Source organism: Elgaria multicarinata, chromosome 10 (genome assembly GCF_023053635.1).
Source record: "Elgaria multicarinata webbii isolate HBS135686 ecotype San Diego chromosome 10, rElgMul1.1.pri, whole genome shotgun sequence".
NCBI classification, from domain to species: domain Eukaryota; kingdom Metazoa; phylum Chordata; class Lepidosauria; order Squamata; family Anguidae; genus Elgaria; species Elgaria multicarinata.
In genome coordinates this window covers 56,948,632-56,976,602 of record NC_086180.1, presented here as the reverse complement: position 1 = coordinate 56,976,602, position 27,971 = coordinate 56,948,632, and the positions used below count along the sequence as shown (strand labels likewise).

Genomic DNA, 27,971 nt, shown 5'->3' with positions numbered 1-27,971 from the left:
AAATAAATAATAATAGGAGTAACAATTTGATTTGGGTTCTGAGGAAGCTCCTGTCTCCATCCTTACTTCCAGCTACAGCTACCACAAAAGCTCTAGGGCCTTAAAAATGAACATGGGAGAAGACAACCCTGTACCACAGCAAAACAGTGGCCTCTCATTTCTTAGGCAATATAAGCTGAAGGGGATCCACCACTGCAGAAGTGCCAATTACTTAGTCAAGTCCAAGAAAAGTCAACTTGGGTTCTTACGTCAATGCATGGAATCCTACATCAGGTCCTATGTGGTGTTGGTTTCTCACAGTGCTTGGTTAGTAATTGTCTACATTTATGCAAGAGCAGTGATAATCAACTTCTTTAGCCAGAGGGCAAAATACTTTTGCACTTGGTAGCTAGTTAAGTTTAGAAGTTTTTCATGTAAGGATGAAGCCACAAAGGAAAGCAGCCAAGAACAAAAACAGGGAGATGGAGAGAAATACAAGTAGGTTTTAAGGAGCCACTGTTACAATGTCTCTGAGGGCAGGGCAGGCAGAGTAAACATATGTGCCAGGTTATAAAGCGCTTTAAAGCAGTAGTGTAGATCCGGCCTTGGTTATCCGCACCGTTCCTCAACCTGGTATGTTTGACTACAGCTCCCATAATCCCCATCCAGACTGGAGGTGATGGGAGTTTTAGCCCAGTATGTGAGAGGCACTGAGTTGGGGAAGATAGGGGCACAATAGTATCATATTTCTTCTTTTGAAGCAGTAGGAAGCAATTTACACGTGAAGGTGCTTTTATTGTACAGATAACCACCACCCCGATGGTAATCCCTTAAAAAAAAAAGAGAGAGAAAATGTATAAACATAATATTTTATTGCACTTCTGTGGTGGATGTTTACTGCTCTTTCTGTCTTGCTATTAAGATAAGCTCAGTACTCTGCTTTCTGTGAGAGATCCTTCATTTTGACATTATGTTGGGAACTGATTAGCCATTGCGCTACTGAGACATTTAAGACATCTGCTAGTTCTATTCTGCTTGGCAACTAATTTTTTTAACAGGGGGCGTATTTTCAGCTGGGTAAAGGCTAAAGAGACAGCAACATTGGTTCTGTTTATTGGTGCACAGGAGCCCAAACAGCAAAGGGACTCTTTAGGCTAGGACTTCCCGTTCTAGTAGCAAGTGGATCCAAAGGCAGAACGGGCAGAGCCAAAATAATAGCATATTACTGCCAGTAACTAAGGCTTAGGAGATGCATTTCAACTCTTTAAAATGGGAAAAGAAACTGGGGAACTACCAAACACCCAGTGGTTGAGGAAAGGGGGTGGAGTTAGAGGAAGAGGGCATGGCCCTCTGGAGAATCCCACAGGGCTAGATTGGAGCCCCAGGATTTGGGCCCTTCGTCCCTTGGTTCTGCACTGTTGCTTTAGCCCAACCTTGCCCAACCCAGTGCCATTGACTGTGCTGACTGGCAATGATGGGAATTGCAGTCCAACACTTCAGGAGGGCACCAGGTTGGGCAAGGCTGTGTTAGCACACTCCCTCTAGTATGAACAGCAATAGAGCCTTTGCCCTGAGGCACCTGAGCCACTCCATGAATGCCCCAGCTATTCCCTCGAGCACGGGAGTGACCACCTGAGGTGTATAACGAAGGGAGGTTCTTCTGAAGTCTCCCGTGTTTGCACTGCAGAAGAGGGGCTAAAAGAGCCCTTTGCCTGTTGTGGCAGGGGCAAACGATATGCACACGGTATGTGCATATACACAGATGGGCTTGTACACTTGATGGGGGTTATTGGAATAACAATGGGAGCCAAAGTTGGCCACCAGGCTCCCAATCACCTATGCCTAGTTTAGAGTCTCCAAAGTCTTCGCTCAGAACATTTTTCTCACTATTGAACCAAATTAACCTGTGAAATCCATTTATTTAATGATAGGTGGGAAACGGCCATTTTAACATCTGAAGTCACTCCTTGGAACATTTGGTTCTTTTAGTTTATATTTCCCCCCTTAATTTTCAGGTTCTGCAGGAGCAGTTACATGCAGTCGCCATCTTCCCACCCTGTGGTGACCCAGCATGCCCTTTGCTGGTGAGGTCATATCCACCATTCATCAGCACTGGAGAATGGAGCCTACCTATAGGGTAAGGCAGTGGTTCTCAGCCTGTGGGGTCATGACCCCGATGGGGTCACCAGCACTTTTTTCTGATGGCACTGAGAGTTTTGAGCATGCTCCCCAGTCCCTTTCTCTCCAATAATCCACTGGAGTGGATCTTCACGGTTAGTAGTTCTTTGCCAGAAGCTACCCTACAAAACCTCATGCCAAGGTCCTCAATGACACCCATTAAGAAGTTGGAAGATTTGGGTGGGGTGGGGTCAGGTGAACTAAAAAGACTGAGAATCCCTGAAGTAAGCAATAGTCTATTTTCCTTCCTCCAATATAGTTTCCCCAATGCTGTAAGCCAGGGGTGTGGAACTTCAGGCCCAGGGTTCAAATCTTGCCATCCAAGGGTCCTAATGAGTATTCCTCAAATGGCCACACCCATTCCACTGGCCTCACCCCCGTACCCCCAACCACCAGGTTTCACTTTGTTTTTTGTAGTTTTTTCTCCACTGTAAAAGGTTCAAATGTCTCTCCTAAGACTTAGTTAATGGCAACAAGAGTTTAAGCTAAAATATCCTGGTATTTGGCCCTGCCCACCACTGGAATGTAGACACTGAGAGGTTCTCTGAAATTAAGTTAGGCCCTCAGGCTGAAAGAGGTTCCTCATCCCTCCTGTAAGGTTTTCCCAAAGTTTTATAGTTCTTATTTCAGTACTCTTTTGACCAGAAACCACGTTGTGCTTGGGAAGAAACCTGGACTGAGTCCCTGCTTTACTTGAGAGGCAGGCTTCCTGTCGAATGGTGGCTCTCATTCCCTGCAGAGCACATGGACGCATGGAGAGGAGCTGGAGGTTGTTAGAAGAGTTTAAAATGGCACAGTGACATCTTGAGGGTCCCTTGTTGTACCCCCTCCATATTCCTTTGATAGAATTTGTGCTGTTATGTCTACAAATTGCACCTCTTCAAATAGGCTCCAAATTGCTGAGAGACTTGTAAGGGAGCAAGGGCTTAGCTGACCTCTCTCTCTCTCTCAGATTAATTACTTATTTATTTATTAAATTTATATACCACCCCATAGCCGAAGCTCTCTGGGCAGCCGTATGCCCTGTGGTATAACGACCTTGCTTCTGTTTCATCCGCACACCGTAATAACTCATTTGCAGAAGTTTCTCCTCATTTTCCACTTCAGGCTGTACAAGACTATTCCATACTTCCTTGCAGAGAGGAAGGTGGAGAACACTGGGGCTTGTTTAAGTGCTTTTATCACATTCAATACAAATGTAAATCCTTAGCTAGAAGCTAGCTGTGGACAGCACCATTTAGTTAGCATTCGTGATATCGCATAAGCAGAACGGTTTTGCTACCATATTTTAAAATTTTCAATTAAAAAAATACAACAAGAGGTTGTACAGACAGCCATAACCCTGAGGTTCCCAAGAAAAGAAAATTTGAGCATCCCACCATAAGCATGAGGTGGGGAAAAAATTCATGGCTGAGTCAGCATTTGACTTGGCAGAATGGACGTCCACCATTAAAACTGTGAAGCTAGTGAATTGTGATGGCTTATTGCTTTTAGCAATAAAGATTTCATTCATTCAAAACTGTGAAGCTAAGAAGAAACCATGCTCATGTGCTTCATTGCAGCTTGTATCCTGGAGTGTGAATGGAGGGATACAACCTGCTGTGCCGTCTCTTTAAATATGTCTGTCTTCACAAAAGGATTATGGAGGATTCAAATGTGGTTTTTAAATGAACACTTCCACATAGAATAGTGTGCAATCTACAGGTAGATCACACGTAAGTGCTTTGGTTGCACGTTCATATTTAGTTATGTTTACACATGAGTGGAAATTGTAGATAATCAAATTCCTTTACCCAAATGTATGATCTAGACTCAAGAGGAAATAAGGTGGTTTAAAAGAATGAAATTAATGGAACATAGTTACAACTAGCATGTTCTGTTGATTTCAATATGACTTGAATTGGGCTACCTCCTCGAGCTTTGGCCCAATGTATGTGGAGTACTGTGAACACTTTAAAGAAATACAATATAATTTTGAAGTATTATGAATGTTAATAATAATTATACTATTGACTCATATCATAGTTGTCACACGAGATCTACACACAGTTGTTACATGCCATCTACACATATAGGAAATTGCCATACAGGAAGCATGAAGCAGACTTAAGGAATAGTTACTGCACTTTGACCAGGAAAGTGAGATTTGTTTTAATGGGTCTGGAAGAGTGAGGGACAAGAAGTAAATGCATTGAATATAAAGAATTGCAAATAGTGAAGAAGGATAATTGGTTTGAATATCTGGTTGAAAAGTCTATTAATTCAGTTGTTGAAATAAGTTTCAACTTTGTATCTCTGGACCAAACCCCACCAACTTAAATATTCCTTTTATTTTTTTAGTTGTGAAAATATTGTTCCAAGTTATATTCTTTAGATATTACAGCTATATATCTTTTGGGGGATGGGGTTATGTGGACATTGCTTTGATTCATTGGTTTTTTTAAAAATCTGTTCTGATGTAATATGTTTATATGCCAGTGTAGGTATTGGGTGTCTTGGAGGATTCATAGGGATCTATTATTTTTGTTTTGTTTCCTTTGGAAACAATGTTATCATATTTAATTGAAATGAATACTGTAAATTGAGAATTAACGTGATGAAATTACCCAGATCTAATTTGGTTAGTCAGAGGAACAGGAAAGATACTTGTTTTGATATCATTGGCTGCTTGAGGGTATAGTTTTTTCCAATAGTGAATCTTTATGATGAAGAGCATTTCTACCATCCCTGAGATGGGAGAATTGATGGAGAGATTGTGGACTATGAGGATGACGTTTTTCGCTCTGACATTATAAAATAAGTCAGCTATCCTATAAACACTCCCATGAGAGTAAGCACCACTGAATAAGGACTGCACTGATATAGTTATGGATGGATGGATGGATGGATGGATAGATAGATAGATAGATAGATAGATAGATAGTCCATTTTTTCCACAATGAATATTTTCATGTCAATTCTTGGTCTCTGCATCCTCAGATCAGGGTAAGTTAGCTTGTCTGGCTTGTGCTGTTCACTTTAGACTTGTGCTCAGAGCTGATTAGATCATTGGAAAAAGGGATAACAGGATCTAAAAACAATACTCAGTAGAAGGACTCAAACCAATACCCAGTAGAAGGACTCAAATAAAATCAGGGGCAGGGGGTTTATAGGGGGTTCACTTACCCAGCATCCAAACAGAGGAAATACATCACTAAAATAGAGGACAAAGGGGGATGCAGATTTTCATATACAAATTTAGAGGGAATTACTATCATATAAATAGAAATACAATAAACTTCGCCATCATGAGGAAGACTGACGAGTGTCTATTGACTTTAGTGTCTAAGTGGTGCCTATTGATGGACAACTTCAAGGCCCCCCCAGCTGGCTCTCCCTTCGTAGGCTTTATGTTGAAACTTGACTCAAACTAGATAAGATTTCAAACAGAGGGTGCTTTCAAAGGGAGAACTGCCTTTGCTGTAAATTAGGACACATGATCCTGAATAGGGGACCCCATAGTACACAGAGCTGACAATGTTATGCTAATTGGAAAGGTGAAGGAATGGTATTCAGTGGCAGCTATCTGAAGGGAAGAAGGAAAAGCCATTTTGAGAGGGGCGCAATGCATGTGGAGGCCTCTATGCCCCACTGCAATTCCGGTTGATGTTGCCAGGTGGATGAAGGAGGCTAGAAGCCTCATATAGGGAAGGACTGGGCCACGTCAGTCCCTTTCAGGCCCATTTTCGAGTCCAGCTTTTTAAAAAAATTAAGAGTAGACCTCTCCTGAATACAGAAGAAGAGAAACATTTACTATAATAGAGGGGTTTGTTCTTATGTAGGAGAAAGAAGGGATTTCAGGAGGCATCGCTTCTATCTCAGCTGCAGTATGGGAGAACATGCAGATTCTCTCTTCTGTTATTATTCTATATCAGGCCCTGTAGTATATTGGATCTGGCACTTCCAGCCAAAAGTGTAGGGCTTGATGATATGTTTCAGCAGAGGGCCCTCACGTCTTTTAATCTAGAGCAAGTCTTTGCTCCCCCTGCTCCATTTCTTCCATCTCATTTAAAATCCAGGTGGCAAACCTTTTAAACAACTAGACATAAGCAGCCCTGCATGTGCATCCAGTGGAGGCTGGTGGCTCTGATGTCAGTGGGGCAATAAATTCACACTGGGTTTCAGTCAGAACTAGTCTGAACTCTAAAGGAGCTATCCAAAGTGCTGAGCTTAATTTTGGGATAGTGTTCAGCACCTTGGATAGTTCATTTAGAGTTCTGACTGAAACTCAGAGCGGATTCACTGCCCCATGACATTGGAGCCACCAGCCTCCATTGTGTGCACCTTGTCTGCATCCCTGACATACGTAGGGTTTGGATGATAAACCGTTCTCCATGGTAGCCCAAGTTTCCCTTTAAGCAGAGAGTCTCTTGTTTAGCAGAGGAATTTTGAAAGGGTTGGCCTCAAAAATTATATCTTTGCCTTGGAGAGCTACATCACAGAAAAGCTTCCACTGACCCGCAGTGCAAAAGTTGAGAGACACCTTTTGCTGTGACATATATTGTCCTTGTGACTCTGCTTTGTCCTCTCCCTTTCTTTGCTATGACTTTGCATTCCTCTACCCCTTTTACTCAATCTTTCACAGGTTCTGCCCCACTTTTCCGCCCCAGTATCAGAGGCACTATGCCACTGTTGTATCTATGTCCTGCTTGTGGTCTTCCCATAGCCCTCAGTTTGGCCACTGTGTGAACAGAATGCTGAACTAGATAGGCCTTTGCTCTGTTCCAACATACTTCATCTTATGCTCTTATATCTGCCATATTGCTGGCTGATACTTTCTCTGGTTCCCATTTCAATCCTAGTTTTGCTTGGAAGAAAAACATGCCTTATGGTTGCTGATTGCTGTACTCATGCCTTCAGGGACTTGGTTCATGTGACAAGTACTCCGTATTGGCCTATTAGATTTCCTATGTACAGTTGGTTCAGGCACATGTTGTCCCCATTTTTAAACTCATGAATTGCTTTTGCAAGATTTCTAGAAGGAAACCAAATAAGCAAAGAGTTTTGTGAATTGGCAGGGTATCTATCAATGGCTTCTAATCTCATCATGTTGGATATATGGCAGCTCCAAGCTGAGAGGCAGTATACTAAATACCAGCTGCTGGGAACAACCAAAGACAGAGAGAAAGAGAGAGCTCTTGCCAATAAATGTTTTAAATATATAAATAATGTCCTGATTGCGGACTTTTCTGACGTATCTGGTTGACCTGTGAGGAAAAAGAGATAGATGAAACAGTGGTGGTCTTATGTATTAATGATGTGCTGTTACTTCCGGCTAGTTCCCAAAATCCTCTGCAATGCGTTTCTCTCTGTCACTCATAGAGCTCCATCAGACACGGGAAATCACGTTTCCCTACTGTTGTTTCTCCGCCCTCACTTTCGTTGCTTGATACGTGCATGTGGCCCATTCAATGGGCTGCTCTAATCGCACTGCTTCTCCTTCACACAGCATGAGATAGCAGCAAACATTTTTAAACATTTATCAGACTGGTGCAAGGAAGGTCAGAAGGGGCGGGAGGCACACGAGAGGCAGATGACATCATGAGAGGGACCCGCAAAAATCCGTGAGTGCCCAGCACGAGCGTGCAATGAAATGTTCATCTGATGGAGCTCAAAATCGTCTGGTTCAGTCTTATAGTCTCTGTGTTATGCTCTTGCTGCAGTTTAGCTGCAGAAGGGGCTGCCATTTATAATCTTCTCCTCCTGCTATAATCTGGCTTTTCTTCCCTACTTCCTTCTTCCCTGGGATGCTGAACAATTGCTAAAATGATCTGTTTTGACTGAGTCGAATGTAAAATTTCAATATGTCACAATAGCTTCTGATGGTGTCACAGACATTATAGCTTCTTGGGCTGCTGATATGTTACAATGCTTGCCAGTCCCTGTGGTGAAAATCTGTAGAGCAAAGAAATTCCAAAGGGAAGATGATTCCATGAGGTATACTGCTGAGTGTGTTCTGTATTCTGAAAACCAATCTTTGAAAACGGCATGGTCCAATTTTTGGATATGCATTTGGACAGTGCCTGAAGATCTGCGCTTATTGGTTTCCAGCTCCAGCTACTGTATCTGAAACTTTAAAAGCTCGGTAGCTATGTGGCACTTGCAGCTCCCACCGGATACTCAGACGTCCCCTGTGCCCAACTTCTCTCCCACTGGTGCAATCAAGCAGGGTGCTAGTTTTACCACCACAGTAAGTAGAAGGGTGAGTGAGTGGACTATTTGAGCCCCAAGGACAGAGCAGCTCTTGAAGCTGTAGGCACTGTCTTGGGGTTTCGGAATAGCAACCCTATCCAGAGACTGGTGAGGTGCAGAGAAAATTAATTCCCTGTACAATCAATCTACACAACTGGAAGGCGTGCACCTGCTGCTTCCTGGCCTAGTAAGGACAAACAAAGGCCCTGTTTAAACATGATGTTAGCAGGTTTTTCCATGTGACCAACATCAATCATGTTTGTAACCAGGGAGCTATGTGACTTGGTATCATGTGGGTCATACACACAAACACTGCTATTTCAGAGTGCCAGCAAGGTTTAAAGGCCCAATCTTGGATACATTGAATATTAGTGCAAGAAGGAGAGGGAGATGCATATTAAGAGCACTTGCAATGATTATTTTTATGTATAAGAACTAGCAATATAGTATTACAACATAGGAAATGCTGGTATCTTTTTGTGTGCGAAAGGGGATTTGTGGCTTTGGCATGCGTAGCTGGCATTCATACCAACTTCATTCTTCAGAAACTCCAGGAATGTAAATACCACCCCCACCACCCCAAGTTACTCTCCTGAATCATTTTTACTAGTATGCTAGAGGCTGGTAGAGGAGGAACGGGGAGCCGCATAGCAGCTCTGCCTGCCCACTGGCTCACCTGCATGCAATTCCTGCTCGCCTATGGCTACCCAAAGAGAGAAACTGCAAAAAATTCCAGACTAACAAACAAATCTTTAGGAGATGTGTTTTCATGCACGCCTATGCCAAATTGTATGAATTCAAGAGAAGTGAGATAGAGAAGTACATTGCTGAAAGAAAATGAAAACTTAAAAAACCAATCTGGGCTGAAAAAACTGGTAACAAGGAAGTAAAATGATAATAGGGGTGGTGGCAGGACCAGAAAGGCGGCAGCTCAGAATGTTAAGAGAGGTAATGAATTGGAAGAAAAAGAGCTGACCTACATCTTCGTATTTAGCAAGTTAGCTAAGGACATGAATGAGAGAGAAGGGAGGCAAAGAGTTGCAAAGTCAGGACTCTGCTGTCAGACAGGGTATGATTTCCAGTGGTTGTATATTAGCCTGTTGCAGCAAAATTACCAAAGAGTCCTGTAGCACTTTAAAGATTCACACATTTATTGTGGCACAAGCTTTTGTGGGCTGGAGCTCATTTCATCACATGCATGAAATGTTGCCCTCAGCAAGTTTATGTGCATATTAGGGATGTGCTCCGCTCCGATTAGGAGCGTAGAAGCAGTAGCGGATTGGCCTGCTCCGCCTTACCCAGAAGCGGAGTAGGAGCGGACCGCGGACCCCCTAGAAGCAAGGCGAAGAGAAGCGGCCATTTTTCGGAGCTCCGAGTTCAGGCGGAGCGCTCCGGTCGCCATCTTGAAAACATTTCGCCATAGGATTGCATTGCGGCAAATAATCGCGCATAACTACGTTGTTTTTGAAGCTATCATTCTGAAAATTCTTGTGCACAGAGAGTCGTGGATGGGGGTCATTTTGAGACCACTCTCACCTCTCTGCATCGTACGGGTCACGGGCTATATTTTTGTGAAAATCGGGTCAACCGCGCGGCTCAAACTGCGTTTTCGGCTTTTCGCCCATAGGATTGCATTGAGGGAAAGAATCGGGGATAACTGGGGGGGGGGTTTAAGCTATCATTCTGAAAATTCTTGTGCACAGAGAGTCGTGGATGGGGGTCATTTTGAGACCACTCTCAACTTTCTGCATCGTACGGGTCGCGGGCTATATTTTTGTGAAAATCGGGTCAACCGCGCGGCTCAAACTGCGTTTTCGGCTTTTCGCCCATAGGATTGCATTGAGGGAAAGAATCGGGGATAACTGGGGGGGGGGTTTAAGCTATCATTCTGAAAATTCTTGTGCACAGAGAGTCGTGGATGGGGGTCATTTTGAGACCACTCTCAACTTTCTGCATCGTACGGGTCGCGGGCTATATTTTTGTGAAAATCGGGTCAACCGCGCGGCTCAAACTGCGTTTTCGGCTTTTCGCCCATAGGATTGCATTGAGGGAAAGAATCGGGGATAACTGGGGGGGGGGTTTAAGCTATCATTCTGAAAATTCTTGTGCACAGAGAGTCGTGGATGGGGGTCATTTTGAGACCACTCTCAACTTTCTGCATCGTACGGGTCGCGGGCTAGAAGTTTTTAAAAAATCGGCGGGAAAAATACCTTTTTCAAAGGGCTGAGGGGCAGAGTCAGCTCCCGGTCATGATGATCCCAAAGTTGGAGGAGGGCATAGGCAAAACAGGTAACTTGGGATTCTGGGAAACTTCTCTTTCTTCATCTGAACGGGCTTTTCCCCGTGTTTTTTAACACACCTCGCAGGGATGTTGTGTGTGGGGTGCCCGATTTTCAAAAATTCGCCAAAAATCAGGGGATGATGGGATTGCTTTGAAACTTGGCGTGCGTGTGTATATCCCCATGAGGTGTCATGGTGCCAAACATGAGGTTTCTAACTTGAACAGAAAAAAAGTTGTATAATTTTTTAGCTTTCAATGCAAGCCTATGGGGGGGGGAAACGGAGCTCCGGATCCGGATCCGGAGCTCCGGGCGGAGCGGAGCGGAAGTAGGCGGAGCGGGGGTGGGGCGGAGCGGCCCGATCCAAAAAATGGCGGATCTGCAAGTGAAGCGGAGCGGGGGGTCCGTGCACACCCCTAGTGCATATTATATCTATCTATCAATCAATCAGTCATCTATCTATCCATATCACACAGACACGGATCATGTAAACCACCTTGATAATTCATTGAAAGGTGGAATATAAAAATCCAAGTAAAACAAAGTATATACATGAGTAGAGAAACATTTGTAAACAATGTGGTCAAATGGACATGGAATGTAAAATGTACAGTTAACTCAATGAAAGCTTAAATGTACGCAAAGGAAGCTCAGTGACCATTGGAAAGAGCAATAACCAGAGATCACATAATCATCTTAGCACTACTAAGTAACTTGTAGTAGTAGACAGGAAACTATTAACTCTATATTTAAGCCCAATCGGTTAGAATGAAACATCTTAGTAAGTGCTAATTCAGCCATTTCACACTGGAATCTTACTTTAAAGTTCTTTTGTTGAAGAATGACAAGAATGTAGAGAGTGCCCTGGGAGATTTAAATGTTCCCCTACTGGATTCTGAATGTTGTTTCTGGTGTGAGATTTGTGTCCATTTGTTTGTCCTATGCCATATACAAAGGACATTGCTGGCAGGTGGTAACGTACCTGGGTGCAGATGATAATTTCTGGAGAGCAATGGAAGCAACTTGTTCCTTAATGCTAGTATGGTACACTCCCTGTTTCCAGATTGGTGGTTTTAATGATATAAATATAATAAAATGGTGGTCACTGGTCACTCATTCATTTTAGCTTTCGGGGAGAAATGTATTTACAATTTTGTGGGGGAGCAGGCCTGCATGTGGCCTGCATGTTGACCACCCCTACTGTTAACTTAAAGTCAGTCCTTGGTCATTCTGGGCAAGGTTCCAGGACCGTATCTCCTTAGTTTTGGGGTTCAGCCACCCATGCAAATGAATACCACCTATCCTAGGTACTGGCAACCCAGTGGTCTCTGGATCTCTTGGACTTTAACTCATCAACTCAAGCCAGCATGACTAACAGCGAGGAATTATGGGATGTAGTCCAAAACATCTGGAGAGCACCGTATTGCCTACCCCATTGCACCAATACTGGGTTGAAGAGGTAAAGTTTAGACTGAAAGTAAATAGGGCCTGTTTCGCCTAGTCTGCAAAAATGAGATGCCAAAACTGAAGAATAAGGGATGTGAGCCCATAGATGAATGATTCATCTGCTTAGTGGGTGGGCTATTGCTGCAGTACATGTTCCTTTGCCACAGATACCGTAACAGGAATTGTTGCCAAACCACAGTGTGTTTGGTAGCAAAACAATTTTTATTATTTTTCCTGGTGTTGCATGAATCCATCAAGCAAAATGACACTGCTCAATGTGTCTTGGCTGCAATGCAATGCAATCTAAAGCATACAGTGTCATGAATCAAAGCTCCATGTGGTGACCATGTCCTTTCCTGGGAAAGGAGGTCCCTGTCTGAGTTAGTAATCTTGAAACATATGACAGTGCAGCGAAGTATATAAAACAATGGTTGTTGAGATGCCAGCAGCTGGAGATGCCAGCCTTGCAAATGTCATGATAGTTTTACCTAGGGACAATGCCCCAAGCTATTCAATAATTTTTTGTATTTGGTTCCCCTTAGAAATAAAAATTGACTAGATCAGTATATCTAGCTGGACTAGTCAGTGTCACCGTTTTCTGGAGTTGCATCCGGGAGGTGACTGCAATTAGGAGTCCCATAGTGAAGATGATTTTACCATACATTATGCCACACGTCTCTACCTGATAAATGGAAAATTCTTCTTAAAACTCAACAAAATTATAAAGATGACTCAGGCTGAAGCCCTTACCTGGGCTTACACTGCATTGAACTGAATGGGGCTTACTTCCAGGAAGACATGTATAGCATTGCATTGTTAACTACCTAGAGGGAGACCTCATCCAGGGATAGTTAGGATGTCCATATGAATGCTCTGAACAGAGAGAGAGGCCATTTTGAAGCCCTTTTTTAGCCTTTTGGTGCTACAGATGCCAATTTTAATTTCTAAAAAAAAATACGATTTTTCTTTAAAAAAAAACATGTTTATTTCCATACAGCACCTTTTTAGATGGAAAGGGACTGTCTTGTTTTTATTGATTGTATGTAAGTCAGTCCAGGAGCCTTTTTGACTGAGGAGCAAAATGATTAAAATAAATAAATACATTGCTGATATTTGAAAAATAAATACCACAGGACAACCCCATGCATAAATCTAGGGCCAAACTGCAGGTGATATTAGATGCATGGATGCATTTAACATGCATGGTGGCTTTTTATACTTTCAAATAAATTATAGGTATAGGATTCTGCCAGAGCAGAATCAGGACCATGGAGCATAAGGTGGGGGAATTAATTGCAATCCTGTTGAATCTCCCCCCTCCCGCAAAACCCTGCTAGTAACCCCAGAAAGTAAGCTCCCATTGGAAACTCCATCATGTCACAGAAGTGGCAAAGAGCCACAGTTCAGCATTTTTTTTTCCAGCAATGGAAAACTGACCACTGAGGCTCTGTCAGGGCCTTTGCTGTCTCAGCCTGCCTGATGGATGTATTGGATAAAAACTTAGCTACACCTGATGCTCTCTGGGGTGCAAATGATGTGATTTGAAGTAGACGTTCATGGCTGCCAAGCCACTCACAATGGATTGTTGTTGCATTCTGTGCTTTGCCGTTGGCCATTTCTCTTCAGGAAGGGTTCAGGTGGACTGAGAAACCGAAATCTTTTGTGTGCCTGAAGAAATTCAGTACAGCGCTTTGTTTTCAGTGGGAACCGCTGAGAGAAATCTGTAGACTTAGAGTTGAAAAATAGGGAAGTATTCTGGCAGCAACATAACACTTGCGTGTGTGTGGGGGGGCCTGGGGGGGATCCTGTAACTTTATTACTAGCTTCCAACTGGAAGCAAGTGGATTTACTTTTAAAACCAGTACGTTCTCCGCAATTATTTTTTTCTAATTCTCATTCAGTTGTTCCAGCTCTCTGAAACCATTCGTTTACTGAGAAAAATCCAAGTTGCTAATCTAGGCAAGAGAAGAACATGCCTCCAGTTCCCCTCTCCCGACCCTTGCAAATCAGGCAAATAGAAGGAATGATAAAGAAACTCTTAGATTAGATTGCAGAAATAAATACAACTGGATAGCATCAGAAAGCCCCTGGCAGCTTGTTTATTTTTGTACGTTGCTCTTATCTGGGAAACAGATGATGACAGGTAAACGAATGTGGGGCAAGAGAGTTCCTTGGTGATCCATTCCAGTGTCATGTGTCAGAAGGAACAGATCCTGCATTCTCTTTGTAATTTAAAACCAATGGGACTTGTGTGTCCTTCATGCATGGTATGCTGGATTTTTACTTATTTATCCATTTACAACATTTATATACTGCTCCACATCTAGACAGATTCTGGAGCTGTGATAGCATAAGAATATAACAGGAGCCATGCTGGATCAGACCAAAGGTCCATCTAGTCTAGCATTCTGTTTATGCAGTGGCCAACCAGCTGTTCACGAGGAACCCACAAGCAGGCCATGAGTGCAATAGCACCCTCCCAACCATGTTCCCCAGCAACTGGCAACCTGTTCCCATTTGCAAGTGTTTTCAACAGTCATATTCTGTCCTGTTGGATGGATGAGGATTAAGAACATAAGAAGAGCCCTGCTGGATTAGACCCAAGTCCTATCAAGTCCAGCATTCTGTTCTTACAGTGGCCAATGAAATGTCTGTGGGAAGCTCACAAATAGGATGTAAATGCAATAGCACCCTCCCCCTCATGTTTCCTAGCAACTGATATTCAGAGACATCCTGCCTCCAACAGAGAGACAACATCCTGCCTCCAACAGAGAGCATCCAGTTCTGGGCTCCACAATTCAAGAAGGACGCAGACAAGCTGGAGCATGTTCAGAGGAGGGCAACCAGGATGATCAGGGGTCTGGAAACAAAGCCCTATGAAGAGAGACTGAAAGAACTGGGCATGTTTAGCCTGGAGAAGAGAAGGTTGAGGGGGGACACGATAGCACTCTTCAAATACTTAAAAGGTTATCACACAGAGGAGGGCCAGGATCACTTCTCGATTCTCCCAGAGTGCAGGACACGGAATAACGGGCTCAAGTTACAGGAAACCAGATTCCAGCTGGACATCAGGAAAAACTTCCTGACTGTTAGAGCAGTACAACAATGGAATCAGTTACCTAGGGAGGTTGTGGGCTCTCCCACACTAGAGGCCTTCAAGAGGCAGTTGGACAACTATCTGTCAGGGATGCTTTAGGGTGGATTCCTGCATTGAGCAGGGGGTTGGACTCGATGGCCTTATAGGCCACTTCCAACTCTACTATTCTATGTGGCTATGATCTGTAGGGTACCAGGTGGGGGCCCAAATCACGCAAGGGTCCCTCTCTTGTTGCACCTCTGCAGAAGCTGGTCTTCTAACTCTGCTATTCTATGATTCTATGATATAGCCACTGATAGCTGTCTAAATTGGCAGCTGTCACTACATATTGGGATAGCAAATTCCACTAGGCACTGTGTGAAGAAGTACTTCCTTTTTTTTCTGTCCTGGATCTCATATTGTTTAACTTCAAAGTGCTGGTATTGACATTTAAAGCCCTAAACGGTTTGGGGCCAGGTTATTTGAAGGAACGCCTCCTCCCATATGTACCTACCCGGACCTTAAGATCATCTACAGAGGCCCTTCTCCGTGAGCCCCTGCCAAAGGAAGTGAGGCAGGTGGCTACTAGGAGGAGGGCTTTCTCCGCTGTGGCACCCCGGTTGTGGAATGAGCTCCCTAGAGAGGTCCGCCTGGCGCCTACACTACTCCTTTCGTCGCCCGCTGAAGACCTTTTTATTCACTCAGTATTTTAACACTTAATTTTAACTTAAATTTAACTTAACTTAACTGTTTTAACTCTGTATTTTAACCTTATATCAATTTTGCTGCGTGGTTTTTATCCTGGTTGCACTTTTTATATTGTATTTTGTATTTGTGTTTTTAACTTGTTGGTTGTTTTATGATGGTTTTAATTTTTGTGAACCACCCAGAGAGCTTTGGCTATTGGGCGGTATAAAAATGTAATAAATAAATAAATAAATAAATAAATAAATTCATTAGATGACCCCGGGTTATGAGAAAGAGCTTCATCCCACACACCCGTTCCTCCGAATTATCCCCTACAGCGCTGAGCTTTTTTTGGCGTTTTTGTTGCTGCTGCTGCTACCGGGCGGCAACGATCCTTTGCATACCAGGAAGTAGGTTTATTTTTTTATTTTTTTATTTTTTTATTACAATAGCTGAAGCTCTCTGGGCGATTCACAGGTTTAAGGGGGGAAATGTAAAAAAAATCATAAAAAATCAAAGGATTACCCAATCCAATTCAAATTTGGTATGCTTAAAGCTCTCCTTAATATCTATTACTCTGCCAATTTTGATGTCTTTATCTTTAAAGCTTACGCAGATGTAAGCATTTGTTTAATTTTTCTTTAAAATCCTGTTCCTGCGCCCCAGTGACCGCTCGGAAGATACACTCGAAATCTGGTAGCTAAATATTGTACTTCTTTTGGCTTTATAGCACAATTAAAGCAGGATGCATGGGAGTACTTCACAGTCAAAGCAGATTATAAGGTGGAAAACTTCTGAGTCCTTTGCACACAATTCACAATGATTGCACAGTATAACCCTGGTGTGATAAAGCTCAAAATGTCTCCCTATCCACTTACCCCACAACATGCATAATTTTTGACGTCTCTATCATGTCCCCACCCCACTTGACTATTTCTAAGCTAAACGGCCCCAAACGTCATATCCTTTCCTCAGAGGGAAATTGCTCCAGCCTCTTGATCATTTTGGCTGCCCTTTTCTGCACCTTTTCCTGTTCTACAATATCCATCTGGAAGTTCATGGTGGCCTTATGTCATTGGCTGAGCAGTGATGGGGCTGTGAGTATTCAGAGATGTCTAAAGCCCTGCAGAGAATCCACTTGGTGCAGCTTTGGTGGCAGGCATGGGGAAGGGGCCCGTCCTTTCAGGGTTATCGCCCTCTTATCATCTGTTGATATGGAAGAGAATAACAGGCTGTTTCTTTTCTCTAGGGCACCAATGCCTCTGCTCTGGAAAAAGACATTGGGCCAGAGCAATTTCCACTCAATGAACACTACTTCGGACTGGTCAATGTAAGTATTTTTGCTGTGATGCATGAAATGTTTTAGAGATTGCACCAGTAACCGAAAGCCTAGGTTTTTTTAGAATCACCAGTGCTGTGTGCATTCTGCTCCTCCTTTGGTCCTGTTACCCACCTTTCATAATCACCACTCCATCACCTGCTTGAGGAAGTCAGAGTCTCATTTTGCCCCACCACAGGTGAAGGGAATGTGGGAGGTGCAAGTCAAGTAGATCTGTTGCTTCATTGCACTTTCTAGTGAGGCTTTTAGAACATAAGGAGGAGAACAGAAAAAGGACAAGACGAACAGCATCTTGGAGGCCACCTGGTTTGAATGTTACATCTCACATGCAGTTTGAAGGTTGATGTGATCCCTAGGCTGAACAGCAGCTTGGACCCTGACCCAGAGGAAGTGAGGGCAGCTAGATCAAGCATTACCAGAGGTAGAGGTTCTGGATACCAACCCAAGCTCCAACGTCCCACCTAGGCCTCTGCTGAAGCTTGTCAGGCAAGGATATCTGAAGTGGGACATTCAGAGACAGTAGTCACCAAGCCTCTGGCCCCTGGGGAACTGGTCTCTGGTACCCTCATGTCTGCTTGTCAGCCTTGGCAATAGCCTGGAGGGAACGAAGAGAGAGGAGACAGAGTGCTTGGCTCCTTTTAAGGGAGGGTGTGGCCCTCCAGTGTGGCATAGTAGTGTGTTGGACTGGGACTCAAGAGATCCAGGTTCTAGTCCCCACTCGGCCAAGAAACTTACTGGGTGACTTTAGGCCAGTCACTGACTCTCAGCCTAACCTATCTCACAGAGTTGTTGTGAGGATAACATGGAGAGAAGGATGATTATGGGTTCCTTGGAGGAAAAAAGGTGGGATATAAGTATAAATCATCATCATCATCATCATCTCTCAGCAGCACTGACTATGCTACATGAGGCTAATGAGAGTTGTGTAGCCCACCAATATCTGATGGGCCACACATTCCCCACCAATGCTTTCAGGCTGTCTGTTCCTCAGGGGAGGAGCAATTTAGCCCTGGAAGGATAAAAGGCCTCAGTTCAGCTCCAGACATAGTTGTAGTCCAATTTTATTGTATATAACCATAGGTTTTTACAATTTTGGTGCAGCAGCAACAAAAGAGATAATCACAGAGAAAGGCGGGGGGGAAACGTTCAGCAGGCCACTCAAATCAGCTCCAGACCTTATCAGAGCAAGTTGCTCACTTGGAGATTTCTGCCATTTTGGGCTGCCTGTTGTGCCCCACAGGCTTCTGCTTGTGGTCTGGATGGGACAGCAGTTAGGGGAGGGCATGTTCAAGTTTTCCATGCAAAATAGATCAGGAAATTCCCCTCTCCCAATTTGGTTAGTCATAGGCACCCATTGGATAATTGGGCCCTACATCTATAAGTGCAGATGGCACACCAGACAGAGGAGGAGCTATGTGAAAATGCTCCCTTCCACATGTTGGGCTTAAACCCAACAGGCCCACTGTTGCCGTGGTGACTGTATTTTCAGATAAAGGCCCAACCACCCTGTTCTGAAGGGACATGCACAATGAAGCATGGATTTATGCCTTATCACAAATGGTTTCTTACATTTAAGGTGTGCATGGTAAAAGGTTTTCTGGATCATTGCCAAAGTATGTTGATGAGTACATTTAATACGAGTGTTTGGAAACTACTGCAGTAGGAGCATTGTGGGGTTTTTTTAAAAACAACAACACATGGCGTGCTGAACACCAAAACACCTGTTTAACATTATGTAACTTCTATTCTTAGCTAAAGTTGAATATTGTGTAGTTCCGCAAACAGACATTTCTTCTGACCCACATTCAATCAACAATGATACCTTGTAACTGGTGGAGGTAACTTCCCAAAGAGCAGAAAATCCAGAAGCAAGAGGGATGGAATACTTGGATGTCGCATTAAACAGTGGCACCTCCCCGCTTTTTCTCTTGCAGTTTGGGAACACCTGCTACTGCAATTCTGTCCTGCAAGCCCTGTACTTCTGCCGGCCATTTCGGGAGAATGTGTTGGCATACAAGGCCCAGCAGAAAAAGAAGGAAAACCTCCTGACATGCCTGGCCGACCTTTTCCATAGTATTGCGACGCAGAAGAAGAAAGTTGGGGTCATCCCACCAAAAAAGTTCATCTCCCGGTTACGAAAGGAGAATGGTATGGGCAGTGCCATGTACTCTGTCAGAACGGGGGTGTAGAGCACCCAATGTTTTGGACTCCAGCTCTCAGCATTCTTGACCACTGGCCATGCTGGCAGGGGCTTCCGGGAGTGGAAGTCCCAAACAACTGGAGATATATCTTCAGTCCACCTTGGCTTTAGACAGTGGTCCTGTTCCTAGTCATACCACAACACTGTAAGAGAGAATAGGTGGGAGAATGGGAGGAGGAAGAGGAGGATTCTGTGCTACTTCTCACAGGGCTAGGCAGAGGGAGGGCAGTGGGGCAAGTTGGCATGGGCCTACAATTTTGAGGGGGCCTGCTCCAAGTCCCCCTGGTAGAGGCAAAGGGGGACCCTTTGGTAAAGATTTGTTACAAAGTAGTTCTCCTGTGAGTGAACAGTACTGACTCCATTTTGAGACAGCCAAAAAGCCAAGGTGTCTTCCCCATCTCCAGCCTTTTTTCTGTTGTTGTTGATGATTTTGCCCAAAGAAAAGCATGTAAAGCATTTCTGAATGTGAAGAACTGATGTCTTATATACATCTTGAATAAAAGTACTTGCCGTTTCCTTTTTTTATAAATCGTTCTAGCGCATATGTATTTAGAACTGATTAAAAAAATACTTAATAAGCAGTTTGAAATGGGGCCTACATTTCCCATCTGGCCCAGGCCTATTACCAGCTTTGCCCTGCCGGGTGCTGTGCTGGCTAAGTCCCCCATCCCCAGCTAGAGCAACCTTCCCCAACCTGGTGCCCTCCAGGTGTCTTGAGCTGCAAGTCCTATAATTCCCAGCCAGCATGGCCATTGACCCGACTATGAGAGCACTACGACAATGGGAACCAATGACCTAGGGAGGTTGTGGGCTCTCCTACCCTAGAGGCATTCAAGAGGCAGCTGGACAGCCATCTGTCAGGGATGCTTTAGGGTGGATTCCTGCATTGAGCAGGGGGTTGGACTCGATGGCTTTATAGGCCGCTTCCAACTCTACTATTCTATGTGGCTATGATCTGTAGGGTACCAGGTGGGGGCCCAAATCATGCAAGGGTCCCTCTCTTGTTGCACCTCTGCAGAAGCTGGTCTAAGGCTGGTCCTGGTGCCCTTTCCCTAAGGTGAAAGGACTTTGTGCAGCTGCCTTATGGCGCAGTCCCCTGATACCCACCATGACTTCAGAAGCTCGGGAAATATACACCCATCTCCCTTTTCGCAGATCTGTTTGACAACTACATGCAACAAGATGCCCACGAGTTTTTGAACTACTTACTGAACACCGTTGCCGACATTCTGCAGGAGGAGAAGAAGCAAGAAAAGCAAAACGGCAAGCTGAGAAACGGCAACATGAATGAAGCGGAAGAGAACAACAAGCAAGAACTCACCTGGGTGCATGAGATTTTTCAGGGAACACTGACGAATGAAACGAGATGTTTGAACTGTGAAACTGTAAGCATTGGGCTAGTTGGTTCATGGGGTTTTGGGCAGAGGAATGGCCAGAATGGTCCATAGACATTGATAGGTATATGCATATCCTTCCTGTGCCCTGTTGGGAACTGCTGACAGGGTGGAAGTGTGGTAGGAGGTTTAACTTACAATATTCGTCTTCCATCCACGAATGGAAGAAAAAAATTCCCCTCCTATTCAGGTCCAGCGTCAAAGCTAAGCATGGTCAGGCACTTGCCAGGGGTCCATACCCCAGCAGGGGCCCACTGGCAAGAGTCCCCTGGATTTGCTTCTTCTCTCCACCGCTGCAACCTGCTTGTCCATGTGCCTCACATTCTGGCCCAGACAATGGTGGTGGCAGGAAGGAGGAACAGCCGATGCCACCGCCTGCTTGCTCAGTAGCTCCCTGCCTTTCAAGCCAGCAAGTGGCAGCAGTGTGGAGAAAATGAAGGAACCATAGCAGCTGGTGACAATGGAAGTGAGAAGGCAGACCCACCGAGGGAGCCCCTTGAGGGTGTCTTGCCCAAGGGCCCTCCAAAACCTGGAGCCAGCACTGTTCCCATTGGCAGCAATGGGAGGGAAACATTTAAATGTAATCTTGAGGACGTCTAAATGTTTTGCAGGGACAAGGGAGTGGGCAGGAGATGGGGAGGCTTTGGATCTCTCAGATCCTTGGCCACTCCTTCCCCACCCATCAGCAACCCTCCCCCATGTCCATTTCCTCCTCTCTTGCTTGAGGTCAGAGTTCCAGTCTTATAGAGGAAGCTACCATGGCAGCCTCTGTGGTGGCCAGAAGGAACAAGGAAGAGGACTCTGACTTCAGGAAAACAAAATCCCAAAGCTGGTGCTGTCTATGTTGGCCTAAGAGTGGTTTTTCTTGACAATTCTATGGCCCCTGAGATGTTGTGTGGGGACAATAGGATTGCACTCTTAATAAAAGTTAGAAAAAACAAACCGTGGTGAGGTGTTAGTTCTGCATAGGGTCGTATCGCTGGAAGGGACTAAAATGTGAACTTTCCCCATATGCTATCAAAGGCAGGACCATTCATTGGCTTCTCTCCACTAGACTGTTTCTCTAGGAACTTGTGCTGTTGTATTTGACGGCGATGCTGCTTCAACTTTTTTTTGCAACTTTTGGCATAGTCTTCTAGGTTTTGATGTTGTGCTGACTCCGATGGTAGTCATATCTCCTTTGAGCATTTGTTTCTGGGGCAGCTAGCTTTAGGATCAGGTGACTGGTTGTAAAACACTTTGTATTTTTTCTAATTTTGTTGCAGGTTAGTAGCAAAGATGAAGATTTTCTCGATCTTTCTGTTGACGTTGAACAGAATACATCAATTACTCACTGCTTAAGGTAAAAAAAATGTGTGGCTGCTATAGAAATACATTTGAACAGATTTTGCTCTGGTCATTTTAGATTAGTGATTTATGAAAAGAAAAAGCTGTATGAGAGTTGCAGTCTGATATAGCATAAATCAAATCAAGGAATATAAATGGAGGTTTTGTTGGCCTGAAGAAGGTGGGGGTATATATCAATCACAATGCAATTGAATATTTGGTAAGAAACTGCAGCTTTGAATATTTCAGTTGCTTACTCCTAGGAAATTCAACTGAAGATAGCAGTATTACTCTGGAGCAAATAACTTTAAGTGTGTATATGAAAGCATGCAAAATACGTATTTACTGGGAAAGTAATCTATTCTCTGTAAGTTAAAAGGCCTACTGATTAATAATATGAAACATTTGTTCCCAAGCATTAGAATCTGTATATATCACAGCAGTTAACTGTACAGAAATCCCTTAACATCCATTATGTCCCACTAAATTACATACTGTTGTTAATTTGTATAGATTTACCAGAGTTTAGCTTGAACTAAAAGTTGATTTAATTCATGTATTTATAAACGGTGCTTCATCAAATGATACCAGGGTACTGAACAATAAATATATAATAAAACCAATAAAATACAATCATAAACCATTAAAGGCTGTTAAAAATAAGGCAAAGGGGGCCACACATGCTTGCATAAACTATATTTGCTACATGTCCACCCCATGTAAACATGCTGTTTTATACTATTGGAACTTCCACATGATCCCAGTCTTGTCATGAGTCCATCAGTAGTTCTACAGGCTCCTGGAGACCATCTATTGGAGTTGAAGACTGTAGGAACAAGTCTTAAGATATAATAAGGAAGTTCTTCAGTGCCATCTATGTGGAGTCAATTATTATTATTATTATTATTATTATTATTATTATTATTATTATTATTACATTTATATCACACCTTTTTTCCTCTTGCAATGAAACCAAGGCAGCTTACATGGTCCTTCTCATAACAAACCTGTGAGGTAGGTTAGGCTGGGAGTATGTGACTGGCCTAAAGTCATCCAGTCAGGTTCATGGCTGAGTACGGACTGGAACCCTGTTCTCCTGTGCCCCAGTCCAACACTCTAACCACTACATCAGATGAGCTCTCAGTGTAATGAATTTATAAGGAGATAACATATAGCCAGCAGCCTCCATTTTCTCTCCTTGTATTTTTTGTCAAAGAAGAAAATACGCACATTTAGTGCAAACTGCTGTCCTCTTTTGTCTTCTTTTTGGTGATGCATTTCATCTTTTGTTTAGCAGTTCATAAGTGGTCACCCTAGATCTTAACCACCCTGTTAGCTGCGTAGCAACTTCTATAAAAAGTGAATGCAAATAATGGCTGAATTTTGATTGAGAACAGCCTCTGTGAAGGCAGAACACCGTCCTTTTTGTTTTTCTGCAGCATTTGTTCAGAACGAACATAAAATGTACCCTTAACCAGCAGGATTACAGAATGTATGTTGGAAATTATAATTGCCACGTTCAAGAACTGAAATGTCTTTGTTTGATCTTAATTGTATAAATAGTGTAGAGCTGGAAAGAGGAATAAGTAAACAGGAGCTGTTCAGAGACGCAATTGCTCAATTAGTTTCTTTCCCCTTTAATACTACAACTAGTATTACTTCCTCCTAGTTATCTTTGGATGAAAAAGGCCTTCTGTGTTTAAGCCTCTGACATAGTTATTTTCCTCTGTGTATCAGTGCTGGCATTATATGAATTCCAGAATAGGAATTCATATAATAACACAATAAATTATGTATCAATTATTTTTATTTCCTTGAGGAGTTGAAAAGACCAGTTCATTCAGTCAATCTTGCAACTCACAGCCCCTTCCCTTTTCTTGTTTTATGAACGTTTCTCTGCGTGCTTGATTTATTTTAAAAAAAGAAAAACATCTTCTCTGTGAATAAATAACACCTCCAACATATTTCTGCCTTAGTCTAAGACTATAAGAGAACAACTTATACTTATGGATGTGAGCCAAAAACTAGAAGTGTGGGAATATCTTTTTTTAAAAAATTATCTATCTAAATCAAAATAAATAAATAAAAATTCAATAAGCAGGACTAGGCTATAGAAAAGCAACTGTCAGTGCCTGGCGAAATCTCTAGGGATATTATCTGGCCCAATGTTTGCCAGTCCAGAAGCAGGAAGGGTGTGCAGTACAAGTGGTAGGACCATCGGCTATTTTAGAAAATAGTAGGGAGGTCTTAACCCATCACCATCCTCAAAGTTGCTCTCCATTAAGAAGATCTTTGCTGTCTATGGGATTAAGGTCATCCTGATCTTGTAGGGTGGCCATGTGTCTTCTTTTATGGAGGACAGTCCTCTATTTAAAGGGCTACCAAAGGACCTCTCTCTGTTTGAAGAGTTGACCTATCCAATTACAATTTTAAGATAAAAAGCCATAAGAATGATTGCTCATTGACAGTTAGCACCCAGACAGCAGTCTGAACAGGCAGGCACACAGATCACCCAGTTACAGGCCTGGTTCAGATGACACGATAATCGACAGGGGGAGTGGGGATGGGGAAGAGGCAACCATCTGTTGCATTGATTATTGTGTTGAGTGGGGGGGCTGACACACAATAGACACACAACTCACTGTATGTTATTCTGGCGATTTAGACAATGGGGGAAAACAATGGGCTGCTCCGTTGCTTATCCAGAGACCCATTGATTAAAATGTTGTGTGGCGGGCTCTGTTCTGTAATCTCCCCCATCGAGTGCACTATTCCAGAAGGTCATAGAGTTCTCTGGCAGGAGCAGCCCATAGCACCCCAGTCGCTCCTGTGCAGCCGGCAGAACTTTCAATGCATGTTGGGATAGGGCTGGGAGGAGGGAGGGAGGAGCACCAGCAGCCCAGAAGGATGCCGGGACTTCCAGCCTCATGACAGGGGAGGGACAACATGTTGTGTGGGAAGTACCCCCTCCGTTGCCTAATATGTCATCCAAACCAGGCCACAGTCTTCCACTCAACATTGAGCTGTACTGTCTTTCTATTTAAATTATAGGCATTCCGTCTCAGTCTGCATCTACGCATATACAGTAGCATGTGCATATTTTATGCAAATTGCTGCCCTACTTCATCTTCCTTTTGCTGTCCTCCTTCATCTTCCTCTCTTTTTAGGCAATTTGTAAGCAGCCACCCTAGATCTTCACCATGTAGCAACTTCCTTAAAAAATGTGAATACAATACATTCGTAAAAATGTTGAATTTTATGAATTCTTCCAATCTGGAAATGTTTTCGAGGTAGTAGGTGCCCAAACAAAGTATAATGTGTTGCAGTAGAGGCTGGTGGCTTAGATATCAGTGGGGCAGTGAATCCGCTCCAGATTTCAGTCAGAACTCTAAAGGCGCTATCCAAGGTCTGGAACCCAATCCCCAAATAGGGTCAGCTACTTGGATAGCGCCTTTAGAGTTTTGACTGAAACCCAAAGCGGATCCACCACCCCATGACATCGGAGCCACCAGCCTCCACTGGCATGTTGCCAAAGATATAGGCATTCCTGGGACATAGGGGATCCCAATACACACACACACAGTTTCTCAGCCAGTAAAGGCTTCCCTGCTCATGCTTGGTCACACCCAAGGAGCATGAAATCTTTGGATAAAATAATAATTATTATTATTATTATTAATAATAATAATGATGATGATGATGATGATGATGATGATGCAACCATGTGGGCATAGGTAGCAAATTTGAGTGTTTCTCTTTAAAGACTTCAGAAGTGCCAGCTGTTAGGAATATAATCACATGTTTAAATAGTCAGCAGGGTATAATTGAGCTGCCCCAGCAACACTGAAAATAAAGATGCGGAATAGTATAATAGAGCTCACTTTATCCCAAACTGTTAATTAGTTAATTCAATTAATTAAAGAATAATGAATCTGCCCATTTGGGAATGAAGGATTCTTCTTGGCCAGTATGGGATTTTATTCATTCCTTCATTCATAGCTTAATTCAAGATATGCATTCTCCAGCTTATTCTCTTCAACAAAGCTTAAAAACCACAATAAGGACACTGTAATGAAACAGCAGCAGCACACTGGAGAACAGAGAAACCATGATCAGCACAAAAACAAGCAATTAATTACCCACAGTGAGTTAATTATCAGTATATCACTAATCAGTTACTCCAGAAGCCCTCTGAAAGAAGATAATTTTCACTTCGGAAGAGCAAGTTGCAGGGGCTGCCTGTTAAAACCTGGCAGGGTTGGAGTCAGAGGTGGCTCCAACAGGCAGTTACTGATGGCCCAAGTCCTGCGTTGCCATCCAACACCATCTAGAGGGCCACAAATTACCCACCCCTGTTTGAAAGGTAGCTCCATGCAACCTGCTCTTTGCTCGTGCAGCGAGATTATATAAAAGATTTTATAGGCCCGCACACATGCCCCAATGACTGCATATAAGGAACAAGAAGAAAGCAAGCACATGTGTTGAAATCCACGGCAAATTCAATGGGCATTTGGGGTGGAAAGTATCAAGGCACTTTTACCAACTGGGACCTCTGTTGGTTTTTTCCAGAGACTTCAGCAACACAGAAACATTGTGTAGTGAACAGAAGTACTACTGTGAGACTTGCTGCAGCAAACAGGAGGCACAGAAAAGGTAAGGTAAGCCATTGGGGGCTCCTTCCATGTGCAGCATGGGCTTTGGGCATAGTTCAAATGTTAAAGCAGTGGTTAAAATAAAATGGATCCTTCCTGCTTTCAGTTCTGCAAAAGAAAGAAACACAACTTTGCCATATAGTTTCCTAAATTATTTGGGAATAAAGTCTCAAGTAAAGCAATGGTCCTCCACACATATTTCCCTAACAAGCATCAAAAATGTCCAAGAGGTGCACCGTTGACTGTAATTTAGCCTTCCTCCATCTGACACCACCCAGGTGTTTTGCACTGCAACTCCCAGCATGGCCAGGAGGGCACCAGGTGAGGGTAAGGCTCTGTAATCCAAAGTCCTGTGCAGGCAACTCCATTTAATAGCTCAGTGGCACATGGAAAGCTGTAGGAGGAAGAGGAATGCGAAGCCTTTCTTCCTTGGGAGTGAATGTGTCTCATGCTGTAAGCCAATGAAGTTTTCCCACCTGGTCTCAATGACTGATCTATCTATGTAATGGAATAATCATGCACACACCTTAGAAGAATAAAATATGCAGGCAACTCATAGAGTTTTTCTAGACAAGGCTGTTAACCGGCTGTTAATGTGCTGTACCCAACTTTGGTTTCGTCATAGAATTGAGATTGAGCACTACACAAAGAGAGTTTCCTTCCCTGTTTTTCTGCTACATAAACTCTAGGTGGCACTGAGATACAATGTGGTATATCATGCACTTTCAGTGAGTTTTTTTATAACAGAGAAATGTGGTATTTAATTATAAAACTGAAAGAAAACACTTTCTTCACTTGTGTATTTTCACATTTCCATTGTACCACAGTGCCACCTAGATGCTATGTAGAAGAAAAGCAGGGAAACTGTCTTTGTGTAGTTTTGGATCACAATTCTGCGACGAAACTAAAAGTAGATTCAGTGTGTTAACAGCCGGTTAACAGCCTCGTGTAGAAGAGCTCTATATGTTGCCTGCATATTTCATTCTTCTATGGTATGTGCATGATTCTAGTCATCTCAACTCATCCCATAGTTATTTTCAAGTCTATTTATACTTCTTATAACAACTGTGCAAACAATTTGGTTTGCTACAAGAGATGAGTGCATGGTGGGGGGGCGGAGCTTGGCAGCCTGAGCGATGGCGGGTTTCTTCTGAGGCTCTGAACGGCGCTTGCCGGAAAAGGCA

The 27,971-nt window shown here is 43.4% G+C and overlaps 1 protein-coding gene across 2 annotated transcripts in view; it reads left to right on the top strand.

The window, feature by feature from the left end:
* Positions 1-27,971, top strand: part of USP46 (ubiquitin specific peptidase 46) — a 48,480-nt gene that overhangs the window by 5,794 nt on the left and 14,715 nt on the right. Inside the window, exons 2-7 of one of the 2 annotated variants that reach the window (XM_063136310.1) lie at positions 1,995-2,116; positions 17,126-17,206; positions 19,150-19,363; positions 20,571-20,800; positions 22,075-22,151; positions 26,705-26,788. In XM_063136310.1, the coding sequence (XP_062992380.1) occupies positions 2,051-2,116; positions 17,126-17,206; positions 19,150-19,363; positions 20,571-20,800; positions 22,075-22,151; positions 26,705-26,788 (752 nt within the window). In that variant the 5' untranslated portion in view covers positions 1,995-2,050. The remainder of the gene's footprint in view (positions 1-1,994; positions 2,117-17,125; positions 17,207-19,149; positions 19,364-20,570; positions 20,801-22,074; positions 22,152-26,704; positions 26,789-27,971) is intronic. The other variant, XM_063136311.1, reaches the window with a different exon arrangement.